The 23,037-nt window shown below is 43.7% G+C and overlaps 1 protein-coding gene across 8 annotated transcripts in view; it reads left to right on the forward strand.

The window, feature by feature from the left end:
- Positions 1–4,699: 4,699 nt before the first annotated feature.
- Positions 4,700–23,037, forward strand: part of PLPP4 (phospholipid phosphatase 4) — a 135,911-nt gene continuing 117,573 nt past the window's right edge. For 6 of the 8 annotated variants that reach the window (XM_005566587.4, XM_065521492.1, XM_074000812.1 and 3 more), the window contains exon 1: positions 4,700–5,084. In XM_005566587.4, coding sequence (XP_005566644.1) covers positions 5,029–5,084 — 56 coding nt within the window. In that variant the 5' untranslated portion in view covers positions 4,700–5,028. Of the gene's footprint in view, positions 5,085–21,424; positions 21,513–23,037 lie in introns of those variants that run through there. The other 2 variants (XM_065521494.2, XM_074000813.1) reach the window with 1 other exon arrangement.

The following is a 23,037-nucleotide window of genomic DNA, read 5'->3' on the forward strand; positions in this document are numbered from 1 at the left end:
TCCCTCTTGGGTCGCAGGCACATCACCAAGTTCATGCCAGGCTTGGTTCATGCCAAGTTCATGCCAAGCTTGGATATAAAGGAAGCTTGGATATAGAGGAAAGCTTGGATATGTGCACCTCTGTGGATAAGGGTCACTGTGCTGGCTGCCTGTTACCAAGACAGCTCTTAGAGCAAGTGGGTAGGTAGCGCTCAGATACAAAGTATAACTTCTGAAAATGAGATGACAAGAAACTGTTGCAAGTTTGTGTTCTCTCAAGGTGGCTTTGGGTTTTGGAAACGGTCAAAAGTCTGGTCAATTTGGGGTCAGCCTGCTGGAAAAACTGTTTGGGGGTTTTAAAAAAAACTCTAACAACATAAGCAAAACTACAGAGGGATGGAATTTATTTTCTTGGCATGCCCACAAACTCAATATGAAATATGGGAGAGTTCCCCAAAGTGGCACTTTGAAAATGTGTGCAGCCACAAAAGCATTGGAGGAAGCTACACTCGATGAGTATCTAGATTCTGAAGTGATTTTTCAAAGATCAGCCTCACACTTTACAGCGATGGGTTCATCATGTCTTGGTAGGGGGATTGACATGTTTATTCTCTTTCTTACAATAAAGCATTTCTGACGCTGCTGAAGCTCTGACCCACGCTTCCTTCACCAGAGGACTCATCACATTCCATGGGGATCTTAAAAAGACCCAGCAGGGGCTGCCAAGCCTGACACCTGGGCACTCTGGCTGGATCACAGTATCTAACCTGGCTCTGCTTCTTGACTCCCTGTAAGCTCATTTGTCTGCTGGTGCAGCAATATGACACTTCAGGCGGGCTCTACCTGCTTGGCACATGCTCATAGCTGGACAGCTGCTAGAGCCAGCTACCTCTAAACATGTGAAAGGAATGTGGTGGTTGGCAGGGGGCGAGGTGGGGTGGCGGGTGGTGGGAGGTTGGGGTGGGCGTTGCTTCCTGCTTTTTGTGATTTGGGGCACTGAAGATGCCATCTGCAGTACTTTTCAGAGGTATCAGAGCCTATCTGCCCTTCAAGAAGGATCTGAATTAAATTATAGATCCTTCTGTGTAAGAGAGCCCCCAGAGACATCCTGATCCAGGTTTATATAATGAATAAGGTTAGAGCTTTCCCTTGACAGCAGGCTTTGGCAAATGGAAAAAGGGATCATTAGAGGAGATAACAGGGTTGCCAAAGGGACTGGAGAAAGAGGAGACTGGGCAGCTGAAGACAAGCATCAAGGATGACATCATAGCTTTGTTTAAAGCCACCTTCAGAGAACACAAACTTACAACAAATTGCAAGTCTGTATTGACAATTGTAGAAATTGGGCAACCTTATCATGGAGCACCAAGAAAAACTCCCTTTTACTGGTTAATGATCGTGGAGTTGGACAAGAATGTAGGGAGGAACACTGGTTGTCTTGAATCTGCACGGTTGGGGATGACCCCACCATGCAGCACGGAACAGGATGGCCCCTGGTTGTTTACCTTCCCATCAAACATTTTCCCTGCTCCAAAGCATCAGCCCTCTATATGTCGGGCCATCTCTCCCCAGTCTCGGAAGCTTTGGGTAGGGATGAAGCATGTGACCAGGCTTGAGACAATCAATCCATCATGGTTCCCTGACTACAGTGATTGGTTCAGGGTCGGCAGCAACGATGACATTCTGTGACACTTTTGCTGGGAGTGCTGGAACCTAGGCAGAGGTCTTTCTAGCCAGACTTGAACTTGAGAGGGTGTAAAACTGGAATGCTTGCAGCCATCTTGAAACTACCAGGAGCCTGAGACTGAAGTCAATGCGGTGCAGACAGAGCAGAGAGTTGGAAAGAACCAGGTACTGATGACATTGCTTGCACTCAGAATTCAGTCATGCATGAAGGCTGACCTTCCACTGGACTTTTCAATCATCTTTTCTTAAATAAGTTTAGGTTGAGCCATCTGTTGTTCATCACCATAGAAGCATTGACTGTGACAGTTCCAAGTAGCTGGTGGGACAGGACTAATGCAATGATGTAAGTTGCAAGGTGGTGTGTAGCAGTTCCCTGTAAGGAAATGCTTTTGAAAGAGCCGTCTGAAGAGGGTACAGGCTCCCTCAAGGGTGAATGCCTTCTCAGTGGCAGGATTTGCACCCTGCACTGCATGAGGACTTGGAGGAGATAATGGAGAATAAATTCCAGCAAAATAGGGGTTTAATTGGGCAGTTCTTTAGATTTATGTGTTTCAGAGTCGCTTAATGACCATGAAGTGAAGTTACATGCCCCTTCTGACTCCCTCTCCGAGTATCTCTACACAAATAAACTTAGATTCTCACTGTGACCCTGGTAATAGACCCTGATAGGCAGGATTGTCACGACTAGGTCTCCTCCACCAACCTCACCTCGGGATGTTTCTCTGCTCTGTCAGACGGGTCAACTCATTATGCCCTACCAAACCACTTCCACCTTCTGCTCCCTTGCACCTACTTTCTTGCCCCTACCAAGAATTTCTTCCCCTGATTTTTTCTTTCTTTGCCTTACAAAAGCCAGCTCCTTTTTTTTTTTTTTTTTTTTTCAGATGGAGTCTTGCTTTGTCGCTCAGGCTGGAGTGCAGTGGCACGATCTCGGCTCACTGCAACCTCCACCTCCTGGGTTCAAGCGATTCTCCTGCCTCATCCTCCTGAGTAGCCAGGACTACAGGCGTGCACCACCATGCCCAGCTAATTTTTGTATTTTGAGTAGAGATGGGGTTTCACCCTGTTATCCAGGATGGTCTCGATCTCTTGACCTCATGATCCTCCCACCCTGGCTGGGATTACAGGCGTGAGCCACCGCGCCTGGTCCAAAAGCCAGCTCCTTTCCGTGAGGCTGTGTCCTCAGGCTATCTCAGACGGATGATGTGATTCCAACTTCTGACCTCTAAGCAATCCGGTTCTCTGAAGCACATGTTTGTGACTTATTAATACTGCTTTGCATAGTTCCCTGATGTCTCCTTGTGATCTATCAGCTCCCTGTCTTTTTGAAGGCAGAGATGGATTATGAATCATGTCACCTAGCACACAACTTTGCACGGGCTGCACTCACGCTCAGCGGATGCTTATAGGTAAGTGATGCCCCAATGTCAGGGGCTATTGTCAGTATGCCCTGCTGGAATATGGCCACCTGACAATCTCAGATCCAGATCATCAGAGTTCACTGGGCTGCCTATGGGCTCTCCTACACCACTTTGCCAACCCATGGGAGTCGTGATGTCTAAGGTAGTTGCTGGGCCCAAGATACAGAGGAGACAGAAACATACCTCCTCTCTCCAAGACCTTCCTACTCTACCTGCACCTGACACCTCGTGTGCCTGATGATATATATGGCCATATATTATATGAATGAATATATCATACATAGCCATATATATATATATATATATGTTTGAATATATACTTATCCATTTACTAAGTACCAACCAGGTATTCACAGTGTGCCGGGCACTGGACATAGAATGATGAGGAAAGCAGATGCAGCTCCTGCCTGCGGTGCCTCAGGGCTGGAGTCCCTCCCACACAGAACCTGGGTTGTTCCTACTCCCTCTGCCTCTCTCTCCCTAGCCCCTGAGATGTCTGGGGTCAGGTATCTCTGATCTGCACGTGTTTCCTTTGAAGGTAGGGTCTGTTTGCCCTTTGCTGAGGCCAAGGGCCTCCTCCTAAGTTCTTTCTACCCGCTCCCCCTTTTATCCAGGACTGAGCCGTAGCTCCTCGGTCCCAGGAACCACCTTCTAATCCGTGTCCTCTGCTCACACAATTTTGGCTGGGTCTCTCCTAAAATCCAAGAGAGGCCTGGGCTCCCCAGGAACAACCTAATGGTTATAATCACTGTGTGTTTTTGCATTTTAAATGTCTTCTTGGTTTAAATTAGTGAAGCCAAGAAGTTCAAATTCTAAGAAAAGTAAGATAAAATCCTGACAGCTTTGGGGAAAGCAAATCCAAGCTCCTGCTGGGCTCCAGCTGGAGGGCGTGACCCCAAGGCCTGCTGCGATGCTTGGACTTTTGGCTCTGAACCTGAGGATGAGGCTCTGAAGTTTTACCTGCTGCCTGGCTGACGGCTGGTTGAATGCTGTGTCAGCGACAAGAGACCCTGACCTCCCACACGCTGGCCAGGCACGGTGGCAGGAGCTTTTTCATATTCCACAGCTCAGCAGCCCCAAGCTGCTGGGGGCGGGGGACAAGTAGTGGGGGAGAGAGGATTCGGCCCCCAGGGGCCACCTGGCGCTGGTGGCATGGTGGGGAGCCAGGCTCGCCTTTGCTCTCTCTCTGTGCCACAGCCCTGGACCCTGGCTGGCATCTCCTGAGAGCAAAGCGAAGCCCGCGAGTGATCTCTGGGGGAACTCCTAGAAAAAAGAATTTCAGGTTCGAACAGTGTAGGGAGGGCCGAAGAGGGAGGAAGGGAGCGCTCCTCGGCAGGGACCGAGGTTGGCCAGGGCTGCCCTGAGCCCTGGAGAATCCCCAGAGCGCTCGTCCACTACATGCCCACGTGCGTGCGTGTGCCAGGGAGCGAGAGCCCGGACAGCGGGTGTCGGAGGCAGGACCAGGAGCTGCAGAGGTGCCGCGGGCAGAGTCCCAGTGAGCGCGCTGCCCGGGCGCGGAGCCCAGGGGCCGCCCACTGGCTGGGGAGGCGGGGAGCGCGCAGGGAGGCGGCGGCGGCGGTGGGGCTTTCCCGGGCTTCCCCTCCCCGGGCCGCGTGTGCCCGGCGCGGGCCCAGGACGCGGAGGCGGTTCCCGGGGAGAGGGAGCCCGGAGTCCCCGAGGCGGCCCCGGCTCCGCACTAGGACGCTGGATCCGCAGCATCGCGAGCGGCCGGCGCGGCTTCCCGGAGCCCCGGAGCCCGAGGCGGGAGGTTTGGGCTGAGCCCTCCCCGGCGCCTGCCCCCGCCCGGCGCCCGCCTCCGCCCCCGCCCGCGGCCTGGAGCGCGCCTCCCTCGCCTCCCAGGGTCTGGCGAGCCGACGCCGGCCGAGCTGCGGGAGCCGCGCAGAGCGCCAGCCGTCGCCGCGGGAGCTGCTCCGGCCGCACCATGCGGGAGCTGGCCATCGAGATCGGGGTGCGAGCCTTGCTCTTCGGAGTCTTCGTGTAAGTAGTGGCGCGCCGCGGGCAGGGCGCACTGACGCGGGGGACCCAGCGACCAAGCCTCTCTGTGCCCTAACTTAGTTTGCGCCGCCGCTTCCCACCGGGGCCTGGGTTCCAGGTCCCTTCCCCGCCAAGTGCCCGCAACGTGCCCTATGGGACCAAGAGAGACCCTTCCTCTCTCCTTCCTGGGATCCTAGGCGCGGAGCGACCCCCGCGCGCCGACGCTGAGACCTGCTCCGGGTCTCACCGGGCCCGCGCCTGTCGCCAGCCCCGCACCACCTGCCCAGGGGATCCAGGGCTGCACCTCTGAACAGGGACGCGCACCCTGGCCCGTGTCCTCGGGAAGTTTCTCCTTCTGTGTGATCTTTAAGGCCCACGTTGGAAGTCTTTGCACCTGGCCCCATCTGCGGTTCCTCCCCGCTGTGCTGAGGGCCGGACTCCTTCCATGTCCCCGGCTTTAGCGCCCGAGGTCCTGCGGAGCGTTTTCCCAGCGGGCGTTTGCAGCGCTTCTCCTACTGAGAAACTGTTGCTGCGGAGGCTTGAGAAGTCAAGGGGCTGCAGCTGGGGGTGGGATACACACACCTGGAGCTCTGTGCCCAGTCGATGTCCGCTTTGGGGGCGGAGGCCCTCCAGGGCAGCCGTGAAATGCCCAGGGTGGCTTTGAGCGGCTGGCACTGGGAACAGCGATCCCAAAAAGAGGAAGGAGTGGTGGCGCAGGTTCTTTCAGAGATGTCTGAGCCTGCTCTGTGAGCCCAGGGACCCACCGCTCAATGACCTCCTGGGCCCAAGCTGCAGGGAGCTGTCGCATCTCTCTCTTTCAGATCTGAGCCCAGAACACCAGCTCAGAGCCACCCCACAGCCTCCCGTGAGCTGCTGCCACCTGGGCACCCACACCTGCACTGGTCCCTCCATCAGTGAGCCAAATTCTCTCCCCCTCTCTGCCCATGGATGTTTTCTGCCACATTCTAAATATTAAAGTTGCATGAACTTTTTGGATTTGCCATGCATTTATTTGTTTGTTTTTGTTTTCGTTTCTGGAAAAGCCCTCCCGAGCCAAACAGGAGGCCCTGTCTGAATTTCTGCCTCAATCTGAAGTCGTCCATGGCAGGTGTGCTGTGTCAAAGATGACTTCTGTTCTGGGCAGCCCAGGGTATACACATGGAAAGAAATGCCCTTTCTTGCATGTTTTTCTTTACTAGGGATTAAATTCATCCAGAGTATTTATTCACACCATCAGAAAAGGCCACGAGCTCCCCCAGATGCAAGCAAGCCCCCCTCTCCCGCCTTCTGCCCGAACACTGGTGTTATTCACTGAGAAGAAGGAACGAGAACTTCAGTTGGGTTTTGATGCATTTGGAAAAACAAAACACTTTTCCCTTCTCTTACTCTATTTTCTACCTTTGGAATGTACGTTAAAACTAGTGATTGCTGTGTGATCAGATGGGGACAGTTTCTAATTAGCAGATAGGCTGAAATCTCATTAAATTATTATGTGATAGAAATGATAAGTTTTTGGTGCACAGTAGAATTTAACATTTGTTGGGTGAATGTAGGAAGAATGCTGAGATAAAGTGAGATAGACTCTTACACTATCTCATTATCTGGTTTGACTGCTGCTGGGGGTGCTCAGATAAAAAAGGATCCAATAATGTGTAAAAATATTTGTCGTTTTCAGGTGTCCCTTCCAATATCCCCCCAAATATTTATGAGATGTTTACAAATACACAATGGTCTATGCAGTAAATTTGAAAACTTGGTAATTATTGCTTATGTGCGTCTTGCTTTTTCTAAGGGTGTTATGTAAAAACTGGACAGGCAGTTTATGTTCTGTTCTCTGAAGTTCCCTCTTGTGTTACTTAATAGGGGATCTGCTGTCACACATGGACATTGATGGCATTTTTGGATGATTCCCAGGTTTCTTATCGAATTGCTAACAGTGTGTCCAACTTGTGGTTCTTTTACCTGCAAAAACCAGCTTTGGTATTGATGCGAGCCTCCCTAGGGGGGCAGCTCTTGGATGCTCAGATGCTGTTAATATCAGGCATGTACTGACTTCTGGGAGGACGGCTGGGAGCATGCAGAAACAGATGACCCTTTGTTTTCTCAGATAAGCGTCTGGCACCTTGACAGAGACTGACTTTTGGGGGAAGTTTAATTCTTCCTTTTGCCAGCACTGGAATGATGGCAATATTCAGTGGGTTGTACCCACCTCTGCTCACGAAGATGGTGGTCTCAGCGGCACAGGGGTTTAGAACGTCCCATGGGCAGGCTGAATCTGATTTCTCTGTTGCAGCCAGTGTCCAATTCAGCCAGTATAACGCATCATCTAGTTTTGCTTGGTATTTCTACCCTATTGCTCAGGATGAAAGAATTTTTGGGGGGGAGAGGGGGTATCTTGCTTCTTTGCAAACTTCTGCCGCTGGAGAAACATCACCTGTAGATGTGCCTGTTCTCTGACTACATTTGCTCTGCATGAGAGCAGGGATCTTGCTGCCCGTAGCCCATATGCTCCTCAAAGATTCGAAGTTAGAGCTAATAAAATGCATTTTGGGCCCGTGGGTAGTAGGGATGCAAACTTTTCCTTACTGACTCTTAAAGATCCCATTTTCTGTTTCTAGACTAGGCACAGTGCTGAGGTTTTGTATATTCAGAATTCGGAGAGGATGCTCTCCAGGCCCTCCCCGCCCCCGCCCCCGCAACCACCCCATAGATGCTCAGTCCTGCCTAAGGACTTCAAATCGTTGGGAAGGAAATTAGTAGAGTAATGCAAATCAAGGCTGGCATATAAAGTTTAACATAACAGAAGATAAATTGGCTACAGGAACCCAGTGTTTAGGAAAAATAAAAGTGAAATGTGAAGTTTTGAGGCTGCATTTAGTACCATGAAGTGTGTGGGCCTTGAGGTCCTGTTGCTCTTACTCATGGATTGTGGGCAGAGCAGGAAGGAGAAGCACTTTTGGGCTTTTTCTGTCCTGCTGCTACCCAAGACTCCAGGAGAGATTCTTTTGAGTATTTCTGCAAATGCCAAGGCTAGCAACAGACCTTACTCAGCAAGCACATAGTGTAGAAATGAGATGGCTGGTTAACACCCAGCAGACCAATAGTGCACTACTAGGAGCATGCTACTCACTTTGACCACTATCACCAGTACAATAGCAATCATTTACTGAGATCTCACTGTGTGTCAGGCACCAGTGAAAACTATCTCATATGCCATTTAGCCTGATGAAGGGGGTATATTGATATTTCTTTGTCATAGATGAAGAAACTGAAGCACAGTAAAATTAAGGAACTTCCCAAGTAACAGGGCTAACAAGGGCAGCTCTGAGACCTAAATCTAGATGCTCCATCTGCAAGGTCTGGACTCTCAATCACTTTGCTTCATAAAAAATAGCAGCCAGTTTTGGTCAGTCTAGGGCTTGCTGCATGCAAAAGGCATTCCATGTGATTTCTCTTTTAAGCCTCATCTCACTGGATTCTGTTCATTATTCCCACTTTACAAATAAAGAAACCAAAGTTTAGAAAGGTTGAGTAAGTTGCCTGAAGTCACTCAGCTAGCAGGAGGTGTAACCCTGATTCAAACAGGCGGTTGACCCCATGTCCCTGAGTGGTCATCCTCTGAGACAGAAGACATCCAGCTTCCAGACTGCTATGAAACTGGCCACATCCTGTGAGCAATTCCTTCCTTGACTCCTTATCTCCTAGCAAGTGCACATTGCCTGGAGTGATGTGTGGGAAGCTGTCACTCGAGTTCTAAAATCACATGCTAGGATGACACCTCAAAGGTGGAGGGATGGCAGTGGTGGTTCACACTTCCTAAAAGATGGGATTTGATCATGGCATGGATTTTAAGGGTACGATGTGGTGAGTAAATTGCCAGTGAGAACATCAATCGTGGTAGTAAGAAACTAGGGATACACTGCTTTCTTTTGCTGTTTTTGGCCGTCTTCTCCCAGGACATCAATTAGTTCAAGCACTCTGTATTTACAACATTGGAGAAAGGACCCTAGAAAGATGATGACAATCTCATGTGCTGGGCTGGGGGAAAGGTGGTCTGTCTGTTTCACTTGTAGGCTTGAGTTCCTTGGGGTCTTATCTTCCTCTTTCCTTCCTTCCATCTGCCCTTCTCCCCATCCCTCTCTGTCATTTCTGGTGGCTCTCTGTCTGCAGGGTCCCCCCAGGAGCTGCTCAGGATGCCAGGGTGCACAGGTAATGGTGTTTACCTCCCCTTAGATAATCCAGCATCCTTCTTTGAGCTCCTAGGATGCAAGAGGCCTTTGCCAGGCACTGGAGATGAGAGGAGAGAGAAGGCCCGGTGGCCCCCAGTAGCTCACAGTCCAGCAGGGAAAGCACACAGAGGGCCACCATTTGTTATTTTCTCCAATGCAATTACTGGTTTTGAAAGTTTTCCCTCCAAGCATTTCTCTTTCATTGTTCATCCACTTGACGGATATTTGGCACCTTCTAGGTGCAAGCATTTGTGATAGTCATTTCCTTTCCCTTTCATTGGTACGCTTTGATTGGTGTAATTCCAGCAAGACACAGGGAAACTTGGTGCTTTACCTGGTCCAGGTGACTTGCTTGAGGGCACTGGATGTCAGGTAGATTTTTGAAATATGGACACAAACTAACAGATTCATCTGCCCCTAGGAGCCCAGTGTAAGACTCCATGCTGGGGACCGTTGGAGCAAGGTGCTTGGTTTTACTGAGAAGGAGGATGTGTGTGCCAGGGAAGGCTGCCCGGGGCTGAGCACTGAATACCAGGTGTGCAGATCCTAGGCCTAAGGACATTCCTGCAGGCTAAAGGCCCGGAGGTGTGGAGGCATATTTTGGGTGGGGATGAGGTCACCAAGTCTGGCCTCAGTGTGGGTTTTGGGGTAGGTGGGTGTAGCAGTGGCAGGAAGCGAACCTGGATGGAGAATGCAAGTGGCCTCAGGGCCCTGCAGGGCAGTGGTCATTCCCACAGAGGCAAAACTGGGGGAGCCTGGAGGTTTGAAACAAGACCGTACCATGCTCAGATGTTTGCCCTGGGGTGGAAAGGAACCATTTGGCTGGACACGCAGGCTTTGCTGACTGTGATGGGCTTCATGGCCACAGCCCTGCTTCGTGGCTCTCCAGGACAAGTACTCTCTGCTCTGCGTTGTGGTTAGCTGTCTGCATCTTTAACTTCTTTGCTTTCTCCTTCTCCTAGCTTGGCCTTGGCACAAGCATGGTCGGTGCCTCCTGACTCAGTTTCCCAGGATAATTTTTACAGACCTGAGCATTCTGCATCAGTCCAAAGCAAAGCTACTTAAGGGGCGGATGGCTGCTGAGCACCTACGTCAGGATTACACGGGGCCCAGGTCAGGCTAACTGAATTGAAATAGAGATCAAGGCCCTCAGAATCTGCATTTTGAGCAGGGGCTCCTTCCATCCACTGCCTTTGGGAAATACTTATGTGCAGTCTAGTGAATGGATGGCAGCACCACAGGGTAGAGGCAGCAGGCGGTGGCCCTGGAGAATCCTGTCACTAGAGTGGCCTTTGTAAGAGGGAGGGGGACTTTTTGTGTTCACTGAAGTTTTGGGGTTGATTGGCTACTGTACCATCAGTCCTTTCTATCTAACGAATACGGTCAGAATCATTCTGCTTGCTCTCTAGAAACACGTTTCTTTTTTTTTTTTTTGAGATGGAGTCTCGCTGTCGCCCAGGCTGGAGTGCAGTGGTGCGATCTCGGCTCACTGCAAGCCCCGCCTCCCGGGTTCATGCCATTCTCCTGCCTCAGCCTCCTGTAGCTGGGACTACAGGCACCTGCCACCACGCCCGGCTAATTTTTTGTATTTTTAGTAGAGACAGGGTTTCATAGTGTTAGCCAGAATGGTCTCGATCTCCTGACCTCGTGATCCACCCGCCTCAGCCTCCCAAAGTGCTGGGATTACAGGTGTGAGCCGCTGCACTTGGCCTAGAAACAAGTTTCAAATGAGTTATTTGAGGTAAAGAGCTATAACTAAAGACCTCGGGCTTTGGAGCCAGGCAGGTCTGTGTTTGGGTTTTAGCTGTGCCACTAACTAACAAGTTGCCTTCAATCTCTGAACCTCAGTTTCTTCATGTAGGAAATGGAGCTAATACTTACTTCACTGGATTTTATCAGATAAGGTACTTTAAGTGCCTGTGGTACATATAACAAAAATTAGTAGCTTCTCACCACCCTTGTTAATCCCTATTACATACATGTAGTGTCTAAAAATGACAGCACAGCACAGTGGTTACGACAGTGGCATTTGGCATCAGGTTACCAGGGCTTAAATCCTATTTTGTTTTGTTTTGTTTTATTTTTAATACAGAGTCTCTCTCTCTTGCCCAGGGTGGAGTGCAGTGGTGCAACCATAGCTATTCCCCTTAACTCCAGCCATCTCCTTGGGCCCTGCTCTTATAGGCCCAGAGGATTCTTTTTTTGAATATATAGATAGAGTCTTGCTCTATCACCCAGGCTGGAGTGCAGTGGCATGATCACCACTTACTGCAGCCTCAACCTCCCAGCCTCTCGAGGAGCTGGGACTACAGGTGTGTCATTGCAGCCAGCTGTTTTATTTTTTGAAGAGGCAGGGTCTGTGTGGCCTAGGCTGGTCTTGAACTCCTGGGCTTACGAGATCCTCTCACTTCAGCCTCCCAGAGTGCTGGGATTACAGGTGTGAACCATTGTGCCTAACCAAATCCTGGTTTGCAACTTATGTGCTGTGTGACCTTTGGGAGAAAGTATTTATCCCCTTCTGTCATTGTTTCTCCTTCTGTTCAATGGGAATGTCCATCGTATTCATGAATGTAAGAATATGTTAAAAACATATTTTATTGAAGTATCAGTTTGAATCATATTAAACGTATTTTATTGAAGTATTGGGAGTATTAAATGGGACAGTATCCAGCTCATTGTAGGTGCTCAGCAAATGGTGATGTTATTATTATTATCCTTTTGTCGAAATGAATCCATAATATACGCTAAAGAGAAACACCGTAGGTGTCTAATGATGTTCTTTTTACAAATGATTTGCCACAAGATTTCTAGACAAGAATCAACTCCTGGAAGTGTATTCCTAATGATTCCTTTTAGGCCTCAAAAGGGAGGGATGTACCTTGCCGTAAGTTTGTCCAGTGAGTCAGAACCCCAGAGCTTGCTGTCTGGTGGGGTGGGCCGGCCTCAGCCTTGCAGTTTCTCAGTGGTGGCTTAAATTGCTGGCCCTTTACAACAGGGATTCTAGGAGGTCGAATTAAAGTGCTATCAGCATAGCTGCATTAGATAACATACTGGAAAATGCTATGTTGTGTTCTTAGATGACATAACATAAGGAAAATGCTATGTCCCCATTGTTAACTTTGCACACAGGGCTCAGTTAGAAGCCACGTCTGGGGGTGCTTTTCTTCAGGTACCCCCTCAGCCCATCTGTGCATGCTGTGCAATGGTGCCCGAGTGTTTCTGCTCCCCTCCCTGAGAAGGTGTCTGCCTTGTCGTCTGATAAATGGGGCATCCTTCTGTTTGAAATATTACTTGCCACTGTAAAATGAGTTGGCTGTACCCAGAATTCTGAGAATTGATGATGTTTTCCCACAGGGAGATAAATGCTCCCGGCACTGCAAAAGAAATGCATGGTTGCATAACTTGTGGATAAAGTTACCTCAATTAGTTGTAAAGATTATACCTTTTGTGACACACGCAAGGCTCATAAAAGCTCACTACCTCTATTTTTCGATGATAGCATTTGTAAATGGAAACATTATCTTGGTAATAGTGCTTCTTTAAAAATATTATCTTGCTGTTCTATGTGGATGAAAGAGAAACACTGTTTTTACAGCGAGGAAGCTCCTTCTGACAAGACTGTTGCCTGCCAGTGGGCCCTCATCATTCAACCAGAAGCCGCACAGGTGTTAAGAGCAAGGTTTGGGATTCCTGGGATGAGTGAAAGAAGGCTGAGAGGAACTGGGGCTGCAGAACGCAGGGGCCAGCTTCATCACAGTCTTTCAATATGTAACTGTGAAACATTATCCCACAGAAAGGAGGAATTAGTTATTCTGTCTCCACTAAAGACAAAGCAAGACAAATCGGCAGAAAAACAGGGTGAGAAGTGGCAGGAGCATTTAGGCTGGTTTCTAGAAAGGTAGCAGTCTGCCAATCAATGCTAGATGTTTCTTTCTTCTTTACCAGAGGGTTTTAAAAAACATATTTTATTGAAGTATTAGTTTGAACCATATGAAATTGCTGATATTTCAGTATTTTGACCTATAAAACCGGGAATTTCATTCAGTTCAACCTAAAATAACATACACAAAGAAATGTGCACTATTCATAATTGTACAGCTGCCCAGAAAACTCCCCAATCTACCAAGCCCCCTTCCACCACCCTGACTTCTAACATCATTTGAACTCTATAGAAATGGAACCATAAAGCGTGTGCTCTTTTGTGTGACTTTTTTTGTTGAACATGTTTTTGAGATTTTTCTCTGTTGTCGTGGGTGGCGGCAGTTTGTTCATTCTCGTGTGCTCCAATTTATTTCTTCGTTTTACCCGTGAATATATAGGATATTTATCATTTTTGGCTATTAAATGTAGTGCTGCTATTGGTTTTTGGCGAACATTTTGTAATTTCTTGTAGGGATCTACATAGAGGTGGAACGGCTGGGTTTCTCATCAGAAGTTCTTAAGGAAGGATTTGGCCTCTCTGTCCAGCTATACCTCTGAAAGCAATACTTAGCCTGTATGATGCTGTAATCTCCATCTGCTGAGCAGCTACCTTGTAGAAAGCGTGCAGTGGGCCTGGCAAGTGACAGGGCCTGGCAAATGGGTCCCATTCTGCAGGCAGATGGGCAGCATGGCCCACTTCTGATGAGAAACCCAGCCGTTCCACCCCTATGTAGATCCCTACAAAAAATTACAAAATGTTCACCAAAAACCAATAGCAGCATTGCGCTTAATAGGCAAAAATGATAACTATCCCATATATCCATGGGTAAAACGAAGAAATAAATTGGAGCACATGAGAATGAACAAACTGCCGCCACCCACGACAACAGAGAAAAATCTCAAAAACGTGTTCAACAAAAAATGTCACACAAAAGAGCACACGCTTTACGGCTGCATTTCTATAGAGTTCAAATGATGTTAGAAGTCAGGGTGGCGGAAGGGGGCTTGGCAGACTGGGGAGTTTCTGGGCAGCTGTATAATTATGAATAGTGCACATTTCTTTGTTTATGTTATTTTTAGGTTGAACTGAATGAAATTCCCAGTTTTATAGGTCAAAACACTGAAATCATGGTGAAGACGTGACACCCTGACTCTGCTGATTATAAAGATGTGTCCGAGCCTCCTCATCTGTAAAATGGGGACACTATCTCACCTCCTAGGGAGGTTGTAAAGATGCGGTGATGTGAGATGTGCCAGGTGCCTTGCACAAAGATGGCACATAGTAGGTGCTAAGGTGAGTCTCTTTTCCTTCCTCCACCTCCCTCCTTCCTAGAACTGAGGTGAAGATACAGGTCAATTAAAAGATGCCTGACATCACAGTGTAATAATAATGATAATAAAATAGCGTAGCTCTCAAAACTGCTGGAGAGAGCTGAGCCTTCAACTAGGATTTAGAAATTTCCTAGAAGACATCTGAATCATAATCCAAGAAAAAGAAATTGCTGATATATAAGTGTGTGTAGGTTTTTTTTTTTGAAATGGAGTCTCGCTCTCTTGTGCAGGCTGGAGTGTAATGACACGATCTTGGATCTCGGATCTCAGCTCGCTGCAAGCTCTGCCTCCGGGGTTCACGCCATTCTCCTGCCTCAGCCTCTTGAGTAGCTGAGACTACAGGCGCCCGTCACCACGCCTAGCTTTTTTATTTAAAAGAAATTTTTTTTTAGTGTAGACGGAATTTCACCGTGTTAGCCAGGATGGTCTCGATCTCCCGACCTTGTGATCTGCCTGCCTCGGCCTCCCAAAGTGTTGGGATTACAGGCGTGAGCCACTGTGCCTGGCCTGTGTAGATATCTTATAATTGACATCTATTGCCACCTTGGTTATAGGAAGGCAGGGAGGTGGAGGAGACACCTGCTAGCTACTAAGAAAGAACACTTTAATGCCTACTATGTGCCACCTCTGTATTTGGCACTTGTCACAATCGTATGCTTTAATTATGACACTTCTCAGGTCCTGATTTACAGAGTTAAGAGTTAATGCTCCCTCATTCAGAGAGCACTTACCAATTGACAAGGAAAGAGGAGCTCATCAACAGAAAAATGGGCAACAGATATGAGCAGAAAACTAACAAAAGTTCAAAAACTGCCACACTTTAAATCTGTGATTTTTTAATGTTAACTTTTTTTTAAGTTCAGGGGTACATATGCAGGTTTGTTACAGAGGTAAACTCATATTACGGGGGTTTGTTGTGCAGATTATTTTGTCACCCAGGTATCAAGACTAGTACCTATTAGTTACTTTTCCTGATCCTCTTCCTCCTCCCACCCACCACCCTCCAGTACGCCCAGTGTCTCTTGTTCCCCTATATGTGTTCATGTGTTCTTATCTTCCACTTATAAGTGAGAACATGTGGTACTTGGTTTTCTGTTCCTGCATTAGCTTGCTAAGGATAATGATCTCCAGCCCCATCCATGTGCCTGCAAAGGACATGATCTCATTCTTTTTTGTGGCTGCATAGTAGCTCATGGTGTATATGTACCACATTTTCTTTATCTGGTCTATCATTGATGGGCATTCAGGTCGATTCCATGTCTTTGCTATTGTGGCTAGTGCTGCAATGAACATAGTGTGTACGTGTCTTTATTATAGAATGTAAATCTGTGATTTCTATAGCAATGCAAGATATGCATCTGAAAACAGCAAAATAACAATGAATATACATTAGTAGAAGCTTTTTATGTGCCACAATGGAAGAATGTGCAGCTATTAAAATTAGTTATATAATAGGTAGTTATTTGTTAACTTGAGAAGGCATCTATGAACCATCGTTACATAATAAAAGCAGCTTACAAAAGTGTGCATGATGCTAGTTTAATGTGGTAATGTAATAAAATCAATTGTGCCTACATCTCTATAAAGATACACAATACAGTTTTAACGGTGGTTATTTTGTGCTGATAGGACTATGTACTATTTGCTTTTTAAATGTTGTTTATGTCTAAATTATTTTATTGTAAGCATTTATTATTTCATACACAATCAAAAATCAATATAGATGTTTTCTGTTATGGAAAGAGGCCAGTGAAATATTCCAGGATAGGGCACTGAATGATTTTTTTGTGATTGCTTTAGAAATATTTAAAGTGACAATGTATCAAAAAATCAACCTTTCTACATTTTATATCAACTAAAGTATTTAAGAAAAATCAGAAAGTAAAGATTACTATGCAGAATGTATAGGTTTGTGTTTTCAAATGTGATCAGATGCTCAGGTGGAATAGTAAATGGGTACAACTGTTTTGAAGAGCAATATTACAGTACACAAATAGCCATAAAATTATTCCTGCCCTTTGATTTAGAATTCTTGGTAAAAAATACATGGAGGCACTAATGGAAGAGATACCAAAATCCTCATATATAAAGATTCTTTTTGCTGTGTTCCATACAAAACAAAGTAAATGTATTTGTTAAATAAAAATTAAATTAAAACTCAAATGGTCAACATTTGAAGATGATTTGCTAGATTGTGAACACACAGAATATTATCTAGTTATTGGAAGAATCATTTGAAAATCATGAAGAAATGTGGTGAAATTTTATGATGTAATAGTTAAGGAAAAACACTATACAAAAAATATGCCTTGGAATTGCAACTATTTGAAGTATGTCTGATTTGCACAAATACTAGGAAGGATTACACCAAAATGAATGTGATGGAAATGAATGTATTTCTCCTCACTTAAATTTCTTTCAGGATTATAAAATACTTGTGAAAATTAAAGCAATACAAAAAGTGTAAGGCTCCTGGAACCACTTCAACTTTCTTTGCCTATTCTATTCTCTTCACTTTTTTTACACATTTGTATATAATTAACAAAACCACTGGAAACACATTTTATTTATGGCTTAATTTTTAAACTCATCTCTTTAAGATATTATATATATGAACACATACTTGATTGTTTTTTACTGGCTGTGTGGTGTTCCATTGTATTAACCTATTCATGGAATCTTAGGGTATTTTCATTTTTTGCTTTGAAAAACAGTGTTGCAATTGTTGCATACATTGTAGTGCACCTGTTCAAGTACTGCTTCATGATAAACTCTTACAAATGAATTTTCTGGGTCAAGACCACATGCATTTTTTTTTAAGAGACGAAGTCTGGCTCTGTCACCTAGGCCAGAGTGCAGTGGTGCGATCTTGGCTCACTGCAAGCTTCGTCTCCCACGTTCACGCCATTCTCCTGCCTCAGCCTCCTGAGTAGCTGGGACTACAGGTGCCCGCCACAAGGCCGAGCTAATTTTTTTTGTATTTTTACTAGAGACGGGGTTTCACCATGTTAGCCAGGATGGTCTCGATCTCCTGACCTCGTGATCCGCCCGCCTTGGCCTCTCAAAGTGCTGGGATTATAGGCGTGAGCCACTGCGCCCGGCCCACATGCATTTTAAATTCAGATGAATACTGCCAAATTGTCCACCCAAAGAGCTTCACATACTTACATTTCACCGCCGTGTGTGAAGGTGTCTGTTTTTATGCATCCTTGCCAATGTTGGATGTTTTGTATTTCTGCCATGGCCTGGAATATAACATTTACTTCACTTTGCATTTCTCTATGTTTAGTATTGAGCATCTTTTCACAAGCATATTGGCAATTTGTATTTCTTCAGTGAAATATCTGTATTTTCCTTTATCCATGTTTCTGTTGGATCTCTGAATTAATCTTACTGATGTGTAGGTGTGCTTTATGCCTTATAAATACGGATCTTCTCTTTCATATATTGCAAATATTTTTCCAGGTCTATGGTTGATTTTTAAGTTTCTATTATTGTATATGTTTTAATTTTATGTAGTTAAATCTATGAGTCTTTCTTTGTTTCAGTTTCAGTCCTATTTAGAAAGTCCTTTCCCATCTAAAACAGAAATGTTCTTCTGTATTATCTAGTGTTTTATACTTTTGTTCTTTAATTTTAATTTGTTAGTGGTTTGGTTCTTTATTTGTTACTTGTCCCACTCAAATGGTTTGTCGGTTATGGAATAGTCCATTATTTTCTTGCATCTTATGGGATTGCAACTAAATTCTATTCTGAATATCTATTTGCCTGGTATTGTCTCAAGTAACATTTTAATTATTGTAATTTTATAGTATTTTTAGATATCTGTAGGGAAAATTTACCCCCACTACACTCACCCCACTCCACTCACTGGGAAGGAGTGGAGTACAGTGGTTAAGGTTTCAGGCTCTAGTGCCAGGATACCTAAATACAAATCTGCTACTTACTGGCTATCATTTGGGTAGGTTGCTTTATGTCTCTGTGCTTTAGTTTCCTGACGTTTAAGGCAGATAATGATAGTGCTAAAATAGTTTTATTGTATTGAGACCGGAGACTGTGGCTTGTATGATTTCTATATTTTATAACTGATTATGATTTTCTGTGTGGCCTCATACATAGTCATTTTTTTGGCTGTAAATTTATATAGATTGAACATAATGAATAGTTTGGTGAGTGTAAAGTTCTAAATATAGTAAAAGAAGGTAGCCACGCTATTAAAATTTTCTATAGTCTTATTCTTTTAATTTGGTCTTTTTAATTTGAAGGTATGCTATCTCTGTCAAACAAGAATAATTAGAGCCTTCACATTGTTTTTTGGAAATAATTAATATTTTGTGTTATTAAAACCAACTTATTATGTGTTTTCTTTTTATGGTGCTTTATTTTTATGTTTTATCCCCTTTGTTTCTTTCTTTTAGCTGAATAGCTCAAGCGTTCTTTGCTACCCTCCTTTTTTACTTTAGTAATTTGGATGTCATAATTTATATGTCTATATTTCTAGTTAGTATTCTTAAATTTTATCTCCTTCTGATGCTTGAGCTTTTATTATTATAAAATTTCTATTTGTCTTTGTATTAATATTATTATCTTAAGGTCTACTTTAACGTTAATATATTACTACATTATATTTATTGAGGTTAAAGTCTGCATAGAGTATCTTTTTCCATCCTTTTACTTTCAACTTATCTGTATCTTTATTTTTAACATACGGCTTTCGTAAATAGCACTTAGTTATATCTTTTAACTTTATCTGTCTGGCCAATCTCTGCCATTTAATTGGAGTCGTTAAGCCATTTACAGTTAATGCAATTATTAATATGGTTGAATTTAAATCTACCACCTTTTACTATTTGTTGCATGTGTTCCTTGTCTCTCTTTTTTCTTTCTTCTTTTAGATTAACTAGAAACTTGTTTGTTTTCCATTTTATCTCCTATATTGAATTGTTAGCTATATCTCTTTAAAAAATTTAGTAGTTTATTTCACAATTATAATATGCACTTTTTACTTATTACCACCATCTTCCCTGTGTCATTTATTATACCATTTCATGTACAATGTAAAAATCGTATGTCAGCGTACTTTCATTTCTACTCTCATGCCTTTGGTATATTGTTATAGATTTTACTTCTATATATAAATCTCACAAAACATTTAAATTATTTTTACTTTAAACAATCAACATACTTTGACAGCAATTAAAATTTTAAAAAATTTGCCGACATAGTTATCATTCTCAATGTTCTTTATCAGTTCTGTTAGATTTGGTTTTTCCCTTTGGGATTATATCCCTTCAGCCTGAATAACTTCCTTTAGCATTTCTTATAATGCAGATTGCTGGAAAGAAATTCTCCTGGCTTTTGTTTTCTTGAAATTATTAATATCTTTATTTTGCCTTTAGTTTTGAAAGATTTTTTGGTTGGATGTAGAATTCTCAGTTGACAGTCGTCATTCAACACTTTGCGTTGTCTTGTGGATTCCATTGTTTCTGATGATAAGTCAGCTTGTACTGTTATTGCTGCTTTTATGAATGTAATGCATTTTTGCTCTTGATTGTTTTTAAAACTTTCTGTTTATGTTTTACTTTCAGCAATTTGATTGTGATGTGTCTAGGTTGGACTCATTTGTATTTTTCCCATTTCTTTTCATTGAGATTATTGGAGATACGGTTTGATGTCTTTCATCAATTAAATAGTCCTAAGACATTATTTTATCCAATATTTCTTCTACCCAATTCTGTTGCTCCTGTACTTTTGGTTCTTCATGTACATATACATATATATTAGACTGTTTAATAATGTTCTACAGATCTTGGATGCTCTATTCTATTTTTAAAGTATTTTCCCTCTCTGTGGCTCAGTTTAAGATAATTTCTATTGATTTGCCTTCGAATTCACTAATTCTTTATTCTACTGATTCTACTGTGTCTATTCTGTTGGTATGTTCATGCAATAAATGTTTTATTTCAGATATTCATGAGTTCAGATCTAGAATTTTCATTTGGTTGTTTTTTAGAGATTTAGTTTCTCTGTTGAAGTTTCCGTCTGTTATCCATTGTGTTCATCTTTCCCTGTCATCTTTTAACATATTTATAATGGAAGATCCCTTTGCACCAATTCTCACATCAAGATGATCTTTACCTTTGACCTTCTCTGTTGATGGTGGGTCACGTTATCTCTCTTCCTTTGCATGTCTAGTAACTATTACATATTGGACATTGTGAAACATACATTGTAGAGATTCTGGATTGTTATTTTCCCCTAAGAGTATTGAATTTTGTTTTAGCATGCAGTTAATATACTTTTGGGTCATTTCAGTCTTCAGAACTTTGATTCTAGGCTATTGTCGGGCAAATCCATCTTGTTTTTTTCCCTAGATTGTATCCCTTAATCTGGGATGTGATTTTTTTACTTCTATGGTTTTGCCCTTCTGAGGTTTCAGTAGAAAGCCTAACTTGGATACATTTCAGTCCCAGACTGTATCTCCTAGCACTGGCTAGGTGCTGAAATCTCTGCTTGGCTCTTTAGACTGTGACTGTTACTTTCCACTGGGGGTTCTTGGAGTCTTTTTCTGCACATTGCAATTTCTGAGTTAGCCAAATAATTTGAAGGAAATTTATATATAGAACTTGGGTTCCCCTTCTGAGGCTGATATGGTTTGGCTCTGCATCCCCACCCAAATCTCATGTCAAATTGTAATCCCCACATATTGAAGGAGGGGCATGGTAGGAGGTGATTGAATGATGGGGTCAGACTTCCCCCTCGTTATTCTCGTGATACAGTTCTCATGAGATCTGGTTGTTTGAAAGTGAGTAACACTTCCCCCTTCACTCTCTCTCTCCCCTGCTGCCGGGTGAAGATGTGCTTGCTTCCGCTTTGCCCTTCTGCCATGATTGTAAGTTTCCAGGGGCCTCCCCAGCCATGCTCCCTGTACAGCGGAACCATGGACTAGGTAACCTCTTTTCTTTATAAATTACCCAGTCTTAGGTAGTTTTTTTTCAGCAATGTGAGAACGAACTAATATAGAGGCCAACCTCCTTTATATGGAGGTTTCTTCTTCGTTGTACAATGTATTTTTTTTTCTATCTGGTTTATCTTTTTCATAATTTTTTTCCCCTTCTTCTTTACTGATTGGTACTCTTTGAGGCTCTTCAACCTGTATATGGATTTATGTTTATGTTTTTATTACTTTCAGTGGTGTTTCAAGAGGGTAGAGAGACAAAATATATGAGTTCAATCAGCCATCTTGACCTAGATGTCTCTTTGAAGAGATTTAACATTTTTTCTTTGACACAGGTTTACATTTTTTACGTACAAAATTATAGTTTTAAAAAATCCATCAATTTTTACTTTTACCATGACTATTTTTATGGTTCTCTGAGTTATCCTTCAAATGGCCTCATTTTGTCTATCTAAAATTTACCTGTTTTACAAAATTCAGCTCAGAATTTACTTTTCTGTGGTGTGTTGTTTGAAATATCAGCCCCGAATTAATGTACATAATACTGATGACAGTTATATAGAAGTCCCACATTTATTTTTATTTATTTTTTGATTATGGAAATACATCGTTCCTGAATATATTATGTTTTCATTCATTCTTGTGGGCCAGTAAAAAGATCTTCAGTCATATAATATTAAATTAGACTTTTAAATATTAATGCTTTATTTATGAAAACCCTTGTGAAACATTGATGCTTTGCTTTTATTTATCCTGACACAAAAAAATCTTATTGTTCATTAAAAGCAAACTGGGGTTGTTTGGCTCTAGAGATGATGATATGATAATGATGAGAACAATGGCAGTAATGACTAATATTTATTGAGTATTTTCTATATGCCAGGCAGTGGCATAGTTAAGGCAGTTTACTCCTTGACTATTCAAACAACTCTATGAGGTAGGAATTTTATCATCTTTTCATTTTTTTGGATGAGAAATTCAAAGCTTAGAGAGGTTAAAGATTTCACCCAGTGTCACATTGTTAGTAAATAAGATGACAGTGTTTTGAGTGAAAATTTTAAATTGAGTATTTTATGTCTTGAAACAATTTACACCAGATTTGGATGGGGCGGGGGAAGAAAGGGCTGGTAGTGAGGCTTTCTTATAATTAGATGACCCTAGTGACCTCAGTGAAATCATAGATACAAAGGGGATTGACAATTCCCGAGCAAGCGGAGCTTTGATATTCACCAGATGGCCCCCAGCATGAGTGATGTTATACCCAGCAGCTCCCTGGGGGAATCCTTAGGGATTATTATATCCATTCCCTTCTTTTTCTTTTTAAGAAGATTTTTCTGTTTTTCCCTCTTAGCCAAGGGCCTTACTTAGAGCCTCCTTGTTGTTCAGTGGCACCTCGGTGTCTTGACTTTTGGCCCCACAGGCCTGCGTTAGCATGGGACTTCTTCCCTTCCTAATAATGCATGGGTTCTGCACATTTGGCCTTGTTCTTTTCCCATTCATTGGAGGTTATATGAAT

This window comes from Macaca fascicularis, chromosome 9 (assembly GCF_037993035.2).
Source record: "Macaca fascicularis isolate 582-1 chromosome 9, T2T-MFA8v1.1".
NCBI lineage: Eukaryota > Metazoa > Chordata > Mammalia > Primates > Cercopithecidae > Macaca > Macaca fascicularis.